General features: G+C 45.7%; 1 protein-coding gene across 1 annotated transcript in view; it reads left to right on the plus strand.

The window, feature by feature from the left end:
* The window catches only part of LOC147693256 (uncharacterized), a 75,180-nt gene that overhangs the window by 43,852 nt on the left and 16,411 nt on the right, over positions 1 to 14,917 (plus strand). The window contains exons 4-5 of the mRNA XM_086933651.1: positions 6,396 to 6,491; positions 11,540 to 11,635. Coding sequence (XP_086789777.1) covers positions 6,396 to 6,491; positions 11,540 to 11,635 — 192 coding nt within the window. The remainder of the gene's footprint in view (positions 1 to 6,395; positions 6,492 to 11,539; positions 11,636 to 14,917) is intronic.

Below are 14,917 nucleotides of genomic sequence, written 5' to 3' on the forward strand. Positions count from 1 at the left end.
ATGCCAATATCGCCATGAAGGACGCAGTGCTGGACACATCTCTCCCTACAATCTTAGAGGTGTCATCACCTACACTAACTAGGGATAGTGTAGTTTCATCCAACCCCCATTGTACTGTGATTCCAGACGGAAACTCAGCACATGGCGAGTTAAAAATTCTTAGTTGGAACCTTGCTGGGATCTCAAGGAAACTAGGCCTCCCAGAGTGGAATGCTCTGGTTGATGCCCACAAAATCTGTATATTTCAAGAGACATGGGCCACTGAACCACTGCACCGGGTGGGGTTTGTCACCTTTTCCACACCAGCAATAAAATCCAAGGCAGGGAAGGGGCGGCCATCGGGGGGGCTAATTATTTGGATAAGTATCCTGCTTAACTGCAGGATAACCACCAAGAAGGCAGGAACTCCGGATATCCTTGGTGTCTCCCTATTGGGCCTACGAGGAAGTATAACTGTTGACCTTTACAATGTTTACATCAGGGGAACAAAAAATGGGTGCATTTCACCCACAATGATGGAGCTTGAGGCTCAGCTGGGAGAGCAGAGTGGACATGGCCATATCCTAGTAGCTGGGGATTTTAATTGTACATATGAACCACTCCCCCTAGAAGGAATACCAGACCTAGGAGAAGAGGATAGTAGATGGGGTATCCCTACCCTCTCTATCCCACCCATCAAGCGCTGGACTCGCAGTGCAATCCATCTAAATGCACTCACACTGGAGTTTGGATTAAGAGCTGCTAATGGTCGCACTCGATCTGACCTCCTGGGTGCTCCCACATTTAACAGAGTTGGTCAATGCACACGGATTGACTACATTCTGCTGGATAGGGGCCTCTGGAGCCATGTTAACGACATGGTTATTACCAATACCATAGAGAGCGACCATAACCCACTCTCCTTATCCCTAAAAAATCCTTGGCACATTGAAGTACTGCCAGCCTCTCTAAGCCGCCCACAGGGGATTACTGTTGCCACTTGTGGCAGGCGTCTAAAGTGGAGTAAGTTTATGTGTAACACCGACAAACTATCCACAATAGACGAAGTGGTTAAGGGCACGCAGGCTGAAATTAGCTCTATTGATCTTACCATAGCAGCAGACAAGGCTACCGCTATTTTTGAAGCTGCTGTAAAAACTATTGGGGACCTCTTTTGGGAACAACTGCCATCAGGGAAACAGAAACCTCAACCTAAAGGCAAACACGATTGGTATTCGGCAACATGCAGGAAGGCCAAATCATGCCTAATAGAGGCAGTCAAAGGGAAGTTGCCCCTAACAATTCAAATTGCCAGAAGAGACCATAAAAAGGCCCTACAGGTAGCTAAAAGAGAGTGGGAGGATGCCTACTGGCTAACCCTTAAGGAAGCCAGTATGAAAAAAGACTCTAAATCCTTCTGGGATACCATAAGGGCACGAAATAGACCGGATAGCGACCTTATAACCTGCAGTATCTCGGGCGAGGTATGGGAGGCTCATTTTTCCAAACTTTATTCCTGCCATAATGACCTGAACGGAAGAGGGTCTCTCCAATCCTCTCCCTTCACTAACTATATTCACCTCCCTAGTGACCCTGACTTTACTTTGAAGGAAGTAGAATATGCTATTAACTCCATCATTCCACAAAAAGCCGCAGGACCAGATGGCATCCCCGGGGACCTGCTAAAATCTGATGGTGTTAATTGGGGCAAATTAATACACTCCCTCCTTCTTGCCATCTGTAGGGGTGCCCCAATTCCCGTGTCTTGGAAGGGGGCAGAGGTGGTTCCCATCCACAAGAAAGGCCCTAGGGATGACCCGTCCAATTATAGGCCGATTAGCTTACTAGATGTAAGCCAAAAAGTTGTCGGTAAAGTTATTCTACTCAGGATACTCAACTGGGTAGATGAAAATAAAATACTTACCGACTTTCAGGCCGGTTTTAGAGTAGGCACCGGAACGATAGAGCAGGCCTTCAGGCTTATGATGATTTACTGGAAGGTGGTAGTGATAGGCAAGGGCAGTCTTTATCTCGCATTCATCGACTTAAAGACTGCCTTTGACCTTGTCCCCAGGGACTCGTTGTGGAAGGTGTTGGCCAACATGGGGCTTCCAGAGTATCTTTTATCCCTATTGGTCAGGCTCCATCAGGACAGCTTTGCCCAAATTAGGTGGGGCTCTGGAGGGGAGAAAACGGGCTGTATTCCGGTCGAGAGAGGGGTACGCCAGGGATGTGTTCTGGCTCCCACCCTTTTCTCTTTGTACATCAATGGGGTGGTTGAGCACCTACTCAAATCACCATCCGACGAACCATCCCTGGCGGGGGTACGTATACCGACCCTCCTCTTCGCGGACGACACGCTCCTAATCTCCAAGACCCCAATGGGACTACAGAAACCCTTGGATAATTTCCAAACCTTTTGTACTGACCGGGGCTTGGTTATAAATACCAATAAAACAAAATACCTCGTCCTTAATCCCCCTAAACAGCAAGTGCGTCCCCCTATCCTAAACTCCGAGTTCCTGGAAAGGGTTAAAGCATTTGATTATTTAGGGATACGTATCTCAGACAAAATGGATTGGACCCTCCATCTAGATAAGATGCTGCTGAACCACAAAAGGATCACAGGTGCCCTATTGAGGGAGCAACGTTCCAGTTCGTTCAAACCAATAGGAACAGTCCTAGAGATCTACGCTGCCAAGGGTGTCAGCTCTGCACTATATGGAGCTGAACTTTGGGGCTTTGCATCTTCTCAAGCTTTACAAAAATCTGAGAACAATTTCTGTAGACAAATAATGTCCCTCCCTCAAAGCACCCCACTTCTACCCTTATTTATGGACCTTGGCTGCACCCAGATTGGCGAAATTGCGAAATTCCGTCCTCTCCTATTATGGGCTCGTATTTGGCGGGTAGAGGAACTTAATGCCTAAGCCAGAGGCCTGGAAGAAATAATGGCGTCACCACACTGGGCCAGAATCAAATGGTTAGCAGACATGAAAATCTTATTGTCGAACTTGGGCCTATTGGATTTCTGGTCAAGCAGAACCTCTCCTCCTAAACAAGTACTTAAAAACCTTTACCGGGATTGGATTCGCTCCCAAAGGCACTCTAGCACATCCATTGGTAGGCTCACAGAGGATTTTGTAACGTTTAAAGACTGTCCCAGACGAGAACCCTACTTAGACATAATCGGGAAACCGTTTGCCCGCTCTTTGTATTTTAAATTTAGAACGGGCACCTTGCCATTGAATACTTTCACCAAATCATGGAAATCCTGCACAGATAAAACTGATTTGTGCCCATCATGTTTAGCCCACCCAGAGACATTAGCCCACTTCTTATTCGTCTGCAAGGAATATGCCAATCCAAGAAGGGCGTGGCTGAAGAACTTGTGCCGGCAATTGGGAACCAGGAGCCATGATGTGGCAATTAGGATTCTTGTTTCGGACAGCTATGTACCCTACGCCTGTGCCCTAGCAAAATTTTTATTTTGGGCTTGGGCTATTCGAGCCAGAAAGCTTAAATACTCTGTTTAATCTCTTTTTAACAATATTAATTCTAGTAAATGTTATACTTTCTTGCTATTAACTGGAAATGTGTTGCCAAATTTATTATTAACTACAATTTTTTTTTTTTTTTAACAAAAACTTGCTTTTATGATAATGGAATTTTATCGAAATAAAGCTTTTTGACTTTGACTTTGCAATTTGCGCTAAGAAAATATCGCTAAATGCAACAGAACAGGAAGAGCAGCGGCCAGCCCTCCCCTGTGCTCTGTTGCTGTACTCTTGTGCAGGCATTTTTGCTCAAGATTATGCAAAATTATGAAAGTGGACATAATCTCTTAATTTCCAGTAATTTCACATCAGAGTAATGTGAAATTACTTTGAATATTTCAGCATAATTAAAATGTCACCCAGGTGTAATTTCTATGTCTGTCCTATGTACAGTTGCTTGCTGAAAGCACCCCCTTTGCTCTATTAAAATTATACTCCAGCATATTGTGTTGTGTTGAAGCAGCATTTCCTGGTGTTTTATTCTCACAGTAATAAAACATAAACAGCTCACCAGTTTGCAAAGGTCAAACCTATTGACTTTGCCGATGCTTGTTTTTTGTTTTCTCAACCGTACCGAAGCATGAAAACAGGTTAAAAAAAATTAGCATTTTTCATTTCATGATATATTCTAAGAGTGCTGATTTGACATGCATTTCTTTTACCAAACAAAGTGTAATGTCCCAATCAGAGCTGTAGAAATTAAACAGCAGAATTACTGCATGGGTTACATACTGTTCATGCCTCTTTTGCCACCTGTGAGGCCAGAGTTTGCAAAGGCAGTGTTAGGGGTCTGAAAGGGTAACCCCAGAGCCGCACCCCCTGGTGAGCCCTAAATGATTTGAGGTCTGCAGATCAAAAGACAAAAACAAGGGGGTGCTTGCCCACTCCCCTCTGCAGAGGTATATGCTAGCTGTGTTCATATGGGTGTGATTTACCCTTTCAATGTGTATCTGTCTCTCTGCCCCACAGTGGGGATGAGATAGAGAGACAGAGAGACAGATAGAGATATGGATGGATGGATGGATGGATAGATAGATAGGCAGAGAGAGGGAGATGGTGAGGAGAAAAGGAGAATGAGAAAGGGGATGAGATAGACCGCGAGACAGACAGAGAGATGGATAGATAGTGAGAGAGAGATGGTGAGAGGGGAAAGGAGAATGAAAAAGGGAAATTTGTGAGTTACAAAGATGGACAAATTGGGAGATAGTGAGAGGGCAAGTGAGATAAGAGCAAGAGGCAGAGAGTGAGGAAATACAGAGATGGAGAGATTAGAGGAGAGATGGAGAAACACGAGAGAGAAGAGTGGAACAGTATGACAGTGAAAGGGGAAGTGTGAGAGATACAGCGAGAGAAGGATGGAGGTGTGGGAAGGAGATTTCGCAGATTAACAGAGGGAAATTGTTTGAAAGAGAAGAAATCCAAAGAAGCAGAAGGAATCAGAAGGGAAAAGAGGAGGAGGGAGAAATTCATACCAAGTGAATTTCATGCATGATCCTTCACACTCACACATCCTTTCACTTTCACACATGCCATTCACATAAACATATTCACATTAACAATACCCTTTTCCATTCAAATACACCCCTTCACATTCACACATACCACTCTGATTCACATACCACTCTGTTTCACATACACCCCTTCACATTCACACATACCATTCTGATTCACATACACCCCTTCACATTCACACACACCACTCAGATTCACATACACCCCTTCACATTCACACACACCACTCTGATTCACATACACCCCTTCACATTCACACACACCACTGATTCACATACACCCCTTCACGTTGTCCCATACCCTTTAACATTTAGACCTACCATACACTTTCAAATGAACCCTGTCATATTTAAACATGCCCATTGACTTTCATGCATGCCCCATCACATTCACACATACACTGTTATATCACTTTTACCCTTTCACACTCACGCATGCCTTTCCATATTAGCACGTCATTCACATTGAATTATACCCCTTCACATTCAATCATACCCTTTACATTCATATAGGTCTTTCACATTCACACACCTTTGAATGTTCATATATACCCCTTCACATTCTCGAATACCCTTCACAAATACTCTTTTATATTCACACATGCCCGTTTACATTCACAAATACCCTTACACACTCACACATACCATTTCCATTCACGTATACCCCTTTATATACAAACATACTGTTATATCCAGGCCCGGACTGGCCATTGCGGGCACTTTGCAATCCCCCGGTTCGCCGCAAGGGTGGGGGCCGATTTTTTTACAGGGCCGTTTTTGCAGCAAAATCGGCCCTGTAACAAAATCTGCCGAAAAGCGGCCCAGGCAAGGAGCTGGAGCTCTGTCTCCCCCTACCCCTTTTCCGGGAGGGGGGGGGGGTGGGGTTTGGCGGCCGGCCGAGCACTTTGCCAGGGCCAGTTTTCATTCCCAGTCCGGCCCTGGTTATATCCTGCCTATTTAATCCTATGTATCCCAGTTTACCTTTTTCCTGGATTTCCAGCGATAATCGCACCTTCATCAGCTATCGCTGGTATTCCTATCGCTTTTCAGATAAGCGTCGCTGATAGCGCGCTATCTCAGCGATAGAAACTAGCGATAGCCGGCGATAATTATCCTAGCGCTAACTGCGCTTAGCGATAATTTATCGCCGGTTGTTGGTTATATGCCCCAATGAAGGTTCAAGGTTCTGAGGGAATGGCGTATCGACCCCCGTCTGCCATTACTCATGAACATCTTCAGGCAATAAGATGCTATTTCATTACTATGGTGACAGGATGGGGCACTCACAGGTTTTTACCATGTTAATAACGTCTATTCATACTGCTGTATTTCTCTTTTCTCGGTGTAGGACTGTGCGCTGAACGGTGTGGACGAGGAGGATATTGTCCTGCGGGTCAGACCTGCGTAAGGAATGACTGTGGACATGTGTGCGAACCAAGTCCTAGTAAGTATTGACGCGTGATAGGAAATGGGCAGCTTGAGAAGAAAAGGCTGGCAGCAAGTCTTGTGGTCCTGCCATGGTGGAACCCCTCCTTCCAAGGGTTGTGAGGGTCCCACCCTGGGCTGTGATGCTGCCTTGAGCCTTTATCTGAAGCAATAAAGCTTTAATGCACCAGTGTCTCCTACTAAAATGGAGACATGTGATATGATGGGATATCATGAGACTGATCACTGGATACACAGTGTTGGCTAAAATGATCAAACATGTGTAAGTTGTACATATTTTGTTTATAGTGTGCATTAATATATAACTAAGGTATAGTATTAGTATATTTTATATGCTGTGTTTATAAAGGGCAAGATTACTATTTAAGTCGGGTAATGTTTGTTGGCCGTTCAAAGCAAACCAGACTAATGGTGTTGCTGAATCCAAAAGCACCGACACATAGAACTACATCAACACTGGACGCAAGACCTGGGAAATATAGCAATGGGATAAGTTACCATATTTAAATCACAATGTGGTCTTAGACAGGACCATCCCAATATATATAAAATCAGCCAAATTAAAATAAACATTTGAGCAGAATCCCAAAGAAATAAAAAAAAAAATTTGGTTTGCTTTACCGTTTTATAAATCCTGTGTAGGTTTTTCAAAATGTCAATTGGTGGTATGCCTCAAACAGCTGAAAGCCACACTGATCTTAAACAGAAGTGTGGAAGTTGGTATCAAATTTTTTATTTAGAGTAAACTAGGTATTCATTAGGAGGGGAAAGAGTTAATGTTCATAAGCAGCCCCCGCGGGGCCTCAGGTGCACATCCAGGGGCTGCTCCCAGTGGGCTGGGTTTAAAGCGCCCTGAGGCCAGCTTACACAAGTACAGCGTCATTCCATCCACGCAGCCATCCTGCCAGGGCACAGGGGACACTTCCCTGATTCCTCTTCCCTCAAGTAGGGGGAAGAAAGGGAGTCCCTACTCTAAATATAGAGGGGGGGGTCTCTCCACACCACCAGGTTCACCCCCGTCTTGTGTCCGCAGCATCTCAGTATAATGAAAGGCTGACTGCACAGAAGGAGGTGTGGAGAAGGCACATGTAAGGCTGCAGTCCCAACCCCACCCCTGCGGAGACGAGGGTGGGTGAAGGTAATGCCTACAGCTCCCCTCCGGCTCCACAGCCTCGACGTCACCATTTATGGCTTTAGTGCCCCAAATAAATCCCAGCTCCACACACCGGCCATCAGATCAAATATCCGCCCGCTTCTAGGCGCGTGATCAGTTCTGATAAACAGGGCTGCCCTGGACGTTGATCCCCTGAAATACCAGGGTTAGTGAAAATGACATCACACACCCTTTGACATCAATGATATCACAGGAAGTGACATCACACACCCTTTGAGATCAATGATAGCACAGGAAGTGACATCACACACCCTTTGACAACAATGATATCAGAGGAAGTGATATCACCCACCCTTTTGGCATAAATGATATAACAGGAAGTGACATCACACACCCTTTGAGATCAATGATAGCACAGGAAGTGATATTATATGACTTTGAATCCCAGAAAGTGATGCAACATGACCTTGAGCCTGATGACATCACAATAATTGATGCCACTCCACTCAAGAACAATATTACATTTTTCAGGCAACGCAGCAGCTACTTTGCGGTGCCGCACCGCCTAAAAGGGAGAGGGCAGAAATGCCCCATATATAACATTATATGGTGCGTTCCTGTCCTCTCCTTGCACGGGTGTACTTTTGGCTGTCTAGTGCAGTGAAGGCCGCTTTGCATCATGCTGCAAGTGTGCCTGCTTCTAAGCAGGATTGTTTGGGGCAGTAAGGGACACCTGATGCTTTTCCTCATGAATGCAGCACGCATAGTAAGAGAAATAAAAGTCAAGGAAAAATCAAGATATTTCTCCTCGTTACACCTCCCTTGGGAAGGCGTCGAATTTTGACATATTCCTGGTCAGACACTCATGGTGAATCTGGGTCTGCGCCTAAATTCATGGCGGATGTGACTCCACCCATGGAACGCCTCCATGGGCAGAGTAATAGAAGCTGCGACTTCTGCGGTCTTGCGTTACTCCAGATTTACCGAGCCCCACAGGGACGTGCAAGGGGGCCATGCGTGGCTCGGTAAATCTGACTTTAGTTTGGCATTACTGTTGCGTTACTCCAGATTTACCGAGCCCCACAGGGACATGCAAGGGGGCCATGCGTGGCTCGGTAAATCTGACTTTAGTTTTGCATTACTGTTGCGTTATTCCAGATTTACCGAGCCCCACAGGGACGTGCAAGGTGGCCATGCGTGGCTCGGTAAATCTGACTTTAGTTTTGCATTACTGTTGCGTTACTCCAGATTTACCAAACCCCACAGGGACATGCAAGGGGGCCATGCGTGGCTCGGTAAATCTGACTTTAGTTTTGCATTACTGTTGCGTTACTCCAGATTTACCAAACCCCACAGGGACGTGCAAGGGGGCCATGCGTGGCGCGGTAAATCTGACTTTAGTTTTGCATTACTGTTGCGTTACTCCAGATTTACTGAGCCCCACAGGGACGTGCAAGGGGGCCATGCGTGGCTCAGTAAATCTGACTTTAGTTTTGCATTGCTGTTGCGTTACTTCAGATTTACCGAACCCCACAGGGACGTGCAAGGGGGCCGTGCATGGCTCAGTAAATCTGACTTTAGTTTTGCGTTACATTGCGCGATGCAAGGGCAACGCAACACTTTGATCAATGTGGCACCTAGTGTATGTATTGATAAATAAAAGGGAGAGTTACGTAAAACATTGTTAAATAAATGGTCAACCCACCAATATAAATCAATATGCAACAATGCATTAAATATACCCTCCATTAGTGCTGATTCGACATGCATTTCTTTTACCAAACAGAGTGTAATGTCCCAATCAGAGCTGTAGAAATTAAACAGCAGAATTACTGCATGGGTTACATACTGTTCATGCCTCTTTTGCCACCTGTGAGGCCAGAGTTTGCAAAGGCAGTGTTAGGGGTCTGAAAGGGTAACCCCAGAGCCGCACCCCCTGGTGAGCCCTAAATGATTTGAGGTCTGCAGATCAAAAGACAAAAACAAGGGGGTGCTTGCCCACTCCCCTCTGCAGAGGTATATGCTAGCTGTGTTCATATGGGTGTGATTTACCCTTTCAATGTGTATCTGTCTCTCTGCCCCACAGTGGGGATGAGATAGAGAGACAGAGAGACAGATAGAGATATGGATGGATGGATGGATGGATAGATAGATAGGCAGAGAGAGGGAGATGGTGAGGAGAAAAGGAGAATGAGAAAGGGGATGAGATAGACCGCGAGACAGACAGAGAGATGGATAGATAGTGAGAGAGAGATGGTGAGAGGGGAAAGGAGAATGAAAAAGGGAAATTTGTGAGTTACAAAGATGGACAAATTGGGAGATAGTGAGAGGGCAAGTGAGATAAGAGCAAGAGGCAGAGAGTGAGGAAATACAGAGATGGAGAGATTAGAGGAGAGATGGAGAAACACGAGAGAAGAGTGGAACAGTATGACAGTGAAAGGGGAAGTGTGAGAGATACAGCGAGAGAAGGATGGAGGTGTGGGAAGAAGATTTCGCAGATTAACAGAGGGAAATTGTTTGAAAGAGAAGAAATCCAAAGAAGCAGAAGGAATCAGAAGGGAAAAGAGGAGGAGGGAGAAATTCATACCAAGTGAATTTCATGCATGATCCTTCACACTCACACATCCTTTCACTTTCACACATGCCATTCACATAAACATATTCACATTAACAATACCCTTTTCCATTCAAATACACCCCTTCACATTCACACATACCACTCTGATTCACATACCACTCTGTTTCACATACACCCCTTCACATTCACACACACCACTCAGATTCACATACACCCCTTCACATTCACACACACCACTCTGATTCACATACACCCCTTCACATTCACACACCACTGATTCACATACACCCCTTCACGTTGTCCCATACCCTTTAACATTTAGACCTACCATACACTTTCAAATGAACCCTGTCATATTTAAACATGCCCATTGACTTTCATGCATGCCCCATCACATTCACACATACACTGTTATATCACTTTTACCCTTTCACACTCACGCATGCCTTTCCATATTAGCACGTCATTCACATTGAATTATACCCCTTCACATTCAATCATACCCTTTACATTCATATAGGTCTTTCACATTCACACACCTTTGAATGTTCATATATACCCCTTCACATTCTCGAATACCCTTCACAAATACTCTTTTATATTCACACATGCCCGTTTACATTCACAAATACCCTTACACACTCACACATACCATTTCCATTCACGTATACCCCTTTATATACAAACATACTGTTATATCCAGGCCCGGACTGGCCATTGCGGGCACTTTGCAATCCCCCGGTTCGCCGCAAGGGTGGGGGCCGATTTTTTTACAGGGCCGTTTTTGCAGCAAAATCGGCCCTGTAACAAAATCTGCCGAAAAGCGGCCCAGGCAAGGAGCTGGAGCTCTGTCTCCCCCTACCCCTTTTCCGGGAGGGGGGGGGGGTGGGGTTTGGCGGCCGGCCGAGCACTTTGCCAGGGCCAGTTTTCATTCCCAGTCCGGCCCTGGTTATATCCTGCCTATTTAATCCTATGTATCCCAGTTTACCTTTTTCCTGGATTTCCAGCGATAATCGCACCTTCATCAGCTATCGCTGGTATTCCTATCGCTTTTCAGATAAGCGTCGCTGATAGCGCGCTATCTCAGCGATAGAAACTAGCGATAGCCGGCGATAATTATCCTAGCGCTAACTGCGCTTAGCGATAATTATCGCCGGTTGTTGGTTATATGCCCCAATGAAGGTTCAAGGTTCTGAGGGAATGGCGTATCGACCCCCGTCTGCCATTACTCATGAACATCTTCAGGCAATAAGATGCTATTTCATTACTATGGTGACAGGATGGGGCACTCACAGGTTTTTACCATGTTAATAACGTCTATTCATACTGCTGTATTTCTCTTTTCTCGGTGTAGGACTGTGCGCTGAACGGTGTGGACGAGGAGGATATTGTCCTGCGGGTCAGACCTGCGTAAGGAATGACTGTGGACATGTGTGCGAACCAAGTCCTAGTAAGTATTGACGCGTGATAGGAAATGGGCAGCTTGAGAAGAAAAGGCTGGCAGCAAGTCTTGTGGTCCTGCCATGGTGGAACCCCTCCTTCCAAGGGTTGTGAGGGTCCCACCCTGGGCTGTGATGCTGCCTTGAGCCTTTATCTGAAGCAATAAAGCTTTAATGCACCAGTGTCTCCTACTAAAATGGAGACATGTGATATGATGGGATATCATGAGACTGATCACTGGATACACAGTGTTGGCTAAAATGATCAAACATGTGTAAGTTGTACATATTTTGTTTATAGTGTGCATTAATATATAACTAAGGTATAGTATTAGTATATTTTATATGCTGTGTTTATAAAGGACAAGATTACTATTTAAGTCGGGTAATGTTTGTTGGCCGTTCAAAGCAAACCAGACTAATGGTGTTGCTGAATCCAAAAGCACCGACACATAGAACTACATCAACACTGGACGCAAGACCTGGGAAATATAGCAATGGGATAAGTTACCATATTTAAATCACAATGTGGTCTTAGACAGGACCATCCCAATATATATAAAATCAGCCAAATTAAAATAAACATTTGAGCAGAATCCCAAAGAAATAAAAAAAAAAATTTGGTTTGCTTTACCGTTTTATAAATCCTGTGTAGGTTTTTCAAAATGTCAATTGGTGGTATGCCTCAAACAGCTGAAAGCCACACTGATCTTAAACAGAAGTGTGGAAGTTGGTATCAAATTTTTTATTTAGAGTAAACTAGGTATTCATTAGGAGGGGAAAGAGTTAATGTTCATAAGCAGCCCCCGCGGGGCCTCAGGTGCACATCCAGGGGCTGCTCCCAGTGGGCTGGGTTTAAAGCGCCCTGAGGCCAGCTTACACAAGTACAGCGTCATTCCATCCACGCAGCCATCCTGCCAGGGCACAGGGGACACTTCCCTGATTCCTCTTCCCTCAAGTAGGGGGAAGAAAGGGAGTCCCTGCTCTAAATATAGAGGGGGGGGTCTCTCCACACCACCAGGTTCACCCCCGTCTTGTGTCCGCAGCATCTCAGTATAATGAAAGGCTGACTGCACAGAAGGAGGTGTGGAGAAGGCACATGTAAGGCTGCAGTCCCAACCCCACCCCTGCGGAGACGAGGGTGGGTGAAGGTAATGCCTACAGCTCCCCTCCGGCTCCACAGCCTCGACGTCACCATTTATGGCTTTAGTGCCCCAAATAAATCCCAGCTCCACACACCGGCCATCAGATCAAATATCCGCCCGCTTCTAGGCGCGTGATCAGTTCTGATAAACAGGGCTGCCCTGGACGTTGATCCCCTGAAATACCAGGGTTAGTGAAAATGACATCACACACCCTTTGACATCAATGATATCACAGGAAGTGACATCACACACCCTTTGAGATCAATGATAGCACAGGAAGTGACATCACACACCCTTTGACAACAATGATATCAGACGAAGTGATATCACCCACCCTTTTGGCATAAATGATATAACAGGAAGTGACATCACACACCCTTTGAGATCAATGATAGCACAGGAAGTGATATTATATGACTTTGAATCCCAGAAAGTGATGCAACATGACCTTGAGCCTGATGACATCACAATAATTGATGCCACTCCACTCAAGAACAATATTACATTTTTCAGGCAACGCAGCAGCTACTTTGCTGTGCCGCACCGCCTAAAAGGGAGAGGGCAGAAATGCCCCATATATAACATTATATGGTGCGTTCCTGTCCTCTCCTTGCACGGGTGTACTTTTGGCTGTCTAGTGCAGTGAAGGCCGCTTTGCATCATGCTGCAAGTGTGCCTGCTTCTAAGCAGGATTGTTTGGGGCAGTAAGGGACACCTGATGCTTTTCCTCATGAATGCAGCACGCATAGTAAGAGAAATAAAAGTCAAGGAAAAATCAAGATATTTCTCCTCGTTACACCTCCCTTGGGAAGGCGTCGAATTTTGACATATTCCTGGTCAGACACTCATGGTGAATCTGGGTCTGCGCCTAAATTCATGGCGGATGTGACTCCACCCATGGAACGCCTCCATGGGCAGAGTAATAGAAGCTGCGACTTCTGCGGTCTTGCGTTACTCCAGATTTACCGAGCCCCACAGGGACGTGCAAGGGGGCCATGCGTGGCTCGGTAAATCTGACTTTAGTTTGGCATTACTGTTGCGTTACTCCAGATTTACCGAGCCCCACAGGGACATGCAAGGGGGCCATGCGTGGCTCGGTAAATCTGACTTTAGTTTTGCATTACTGTTGCGTTATTCCAGATTTACCGAGCCCCACAGGGACGTGCAAGGTGGCCATGCGTGGCTCGGTAAATCTGACTTTAGTTTTGCATTACTGTTGCGTTACTCCAGATTTACCAAACCCCACAGGGACATGCAAGGGGGCCATGCGTGGCTCGGTAAATCTGACTTTAGTTTTGCATTACTGTTGCGTTACTCCAGATTTACCAAACCCCACAGGGACGTGCAAGGGGGCCATGCGTGGCGCGGTAAATCTGACTTTAGTTTTGCATTACTGTTGCGTTACTCCAGATTTACTGAGCCCCACAGGGACGTGCAAGGGGGCCATGCGTGGCTCAGTAAATCTGACTTTAGTTTTGCATTGCTGTTGCGTTACTTCAGATTTACTGAACCCCACAGGGACGTGCAAGGGGGCCGTGCATGGCTCAGTAAATCTGACTTTAGTTTTGCGTTACATTGCGCGATGCAAGGGCAACGCAACACTTTGATCAATGTGGCACCTAGTGTATGTATTGATAAATAAAAGGGAGAGTTACGTAAAACATTGTTAAATAAATGGTCAACCCACCAATATAAATCAATATGCAACAATGCATTAAATATACCCTCCATTAGTGCTGATTCGACATGCATTTCTTTTACCAAACAGAGTGTAATGTCCCAATCAGAGCTGTAGAAATTAAACAGCAGAATTACTGCATGGGTTACATGCTGTTCATGCCTCTTTTGCCACCTGTGAGGCCAGAGTTTGGAAAGGCAGTGCTAGGGGTCTGAAAGGGTAACCCCAGAACCGCACCCCCTGGTGAGCCCTAAATGATGTGAGGTCAGCAGATCAAAAGACAAAAGCAAGGGGGTGGTTGCCCACTCCCCTCTGCAGAGGTATGAGCTAGGTGTGTTCATATGGGTGTGATTTACCCTTTCAATGTGTATCTGTCTCTCTGCCCCACAATGGGGATGAGATAGAGAGAGAGAGAGAGACAGCGAGACAGACCAAGAGATCGATAGATAGATAGGCAGAGAGAGATGGTG

This window comes from Lissotriton vulgaris, chromosome 8 (assembly GCF_964263255.1).
Source record: "Lissotriton vulgaris chromosome 8, aLisVul1.2, whole genome shotgun sequence".
In the NCBI taxonomy this organism is placed as follows: Eukaryota; Metazoa; Chordata; class Amphibia; order Caudata; family Salamandridae; genus Lissotriton; species Lissotriton vulgaris.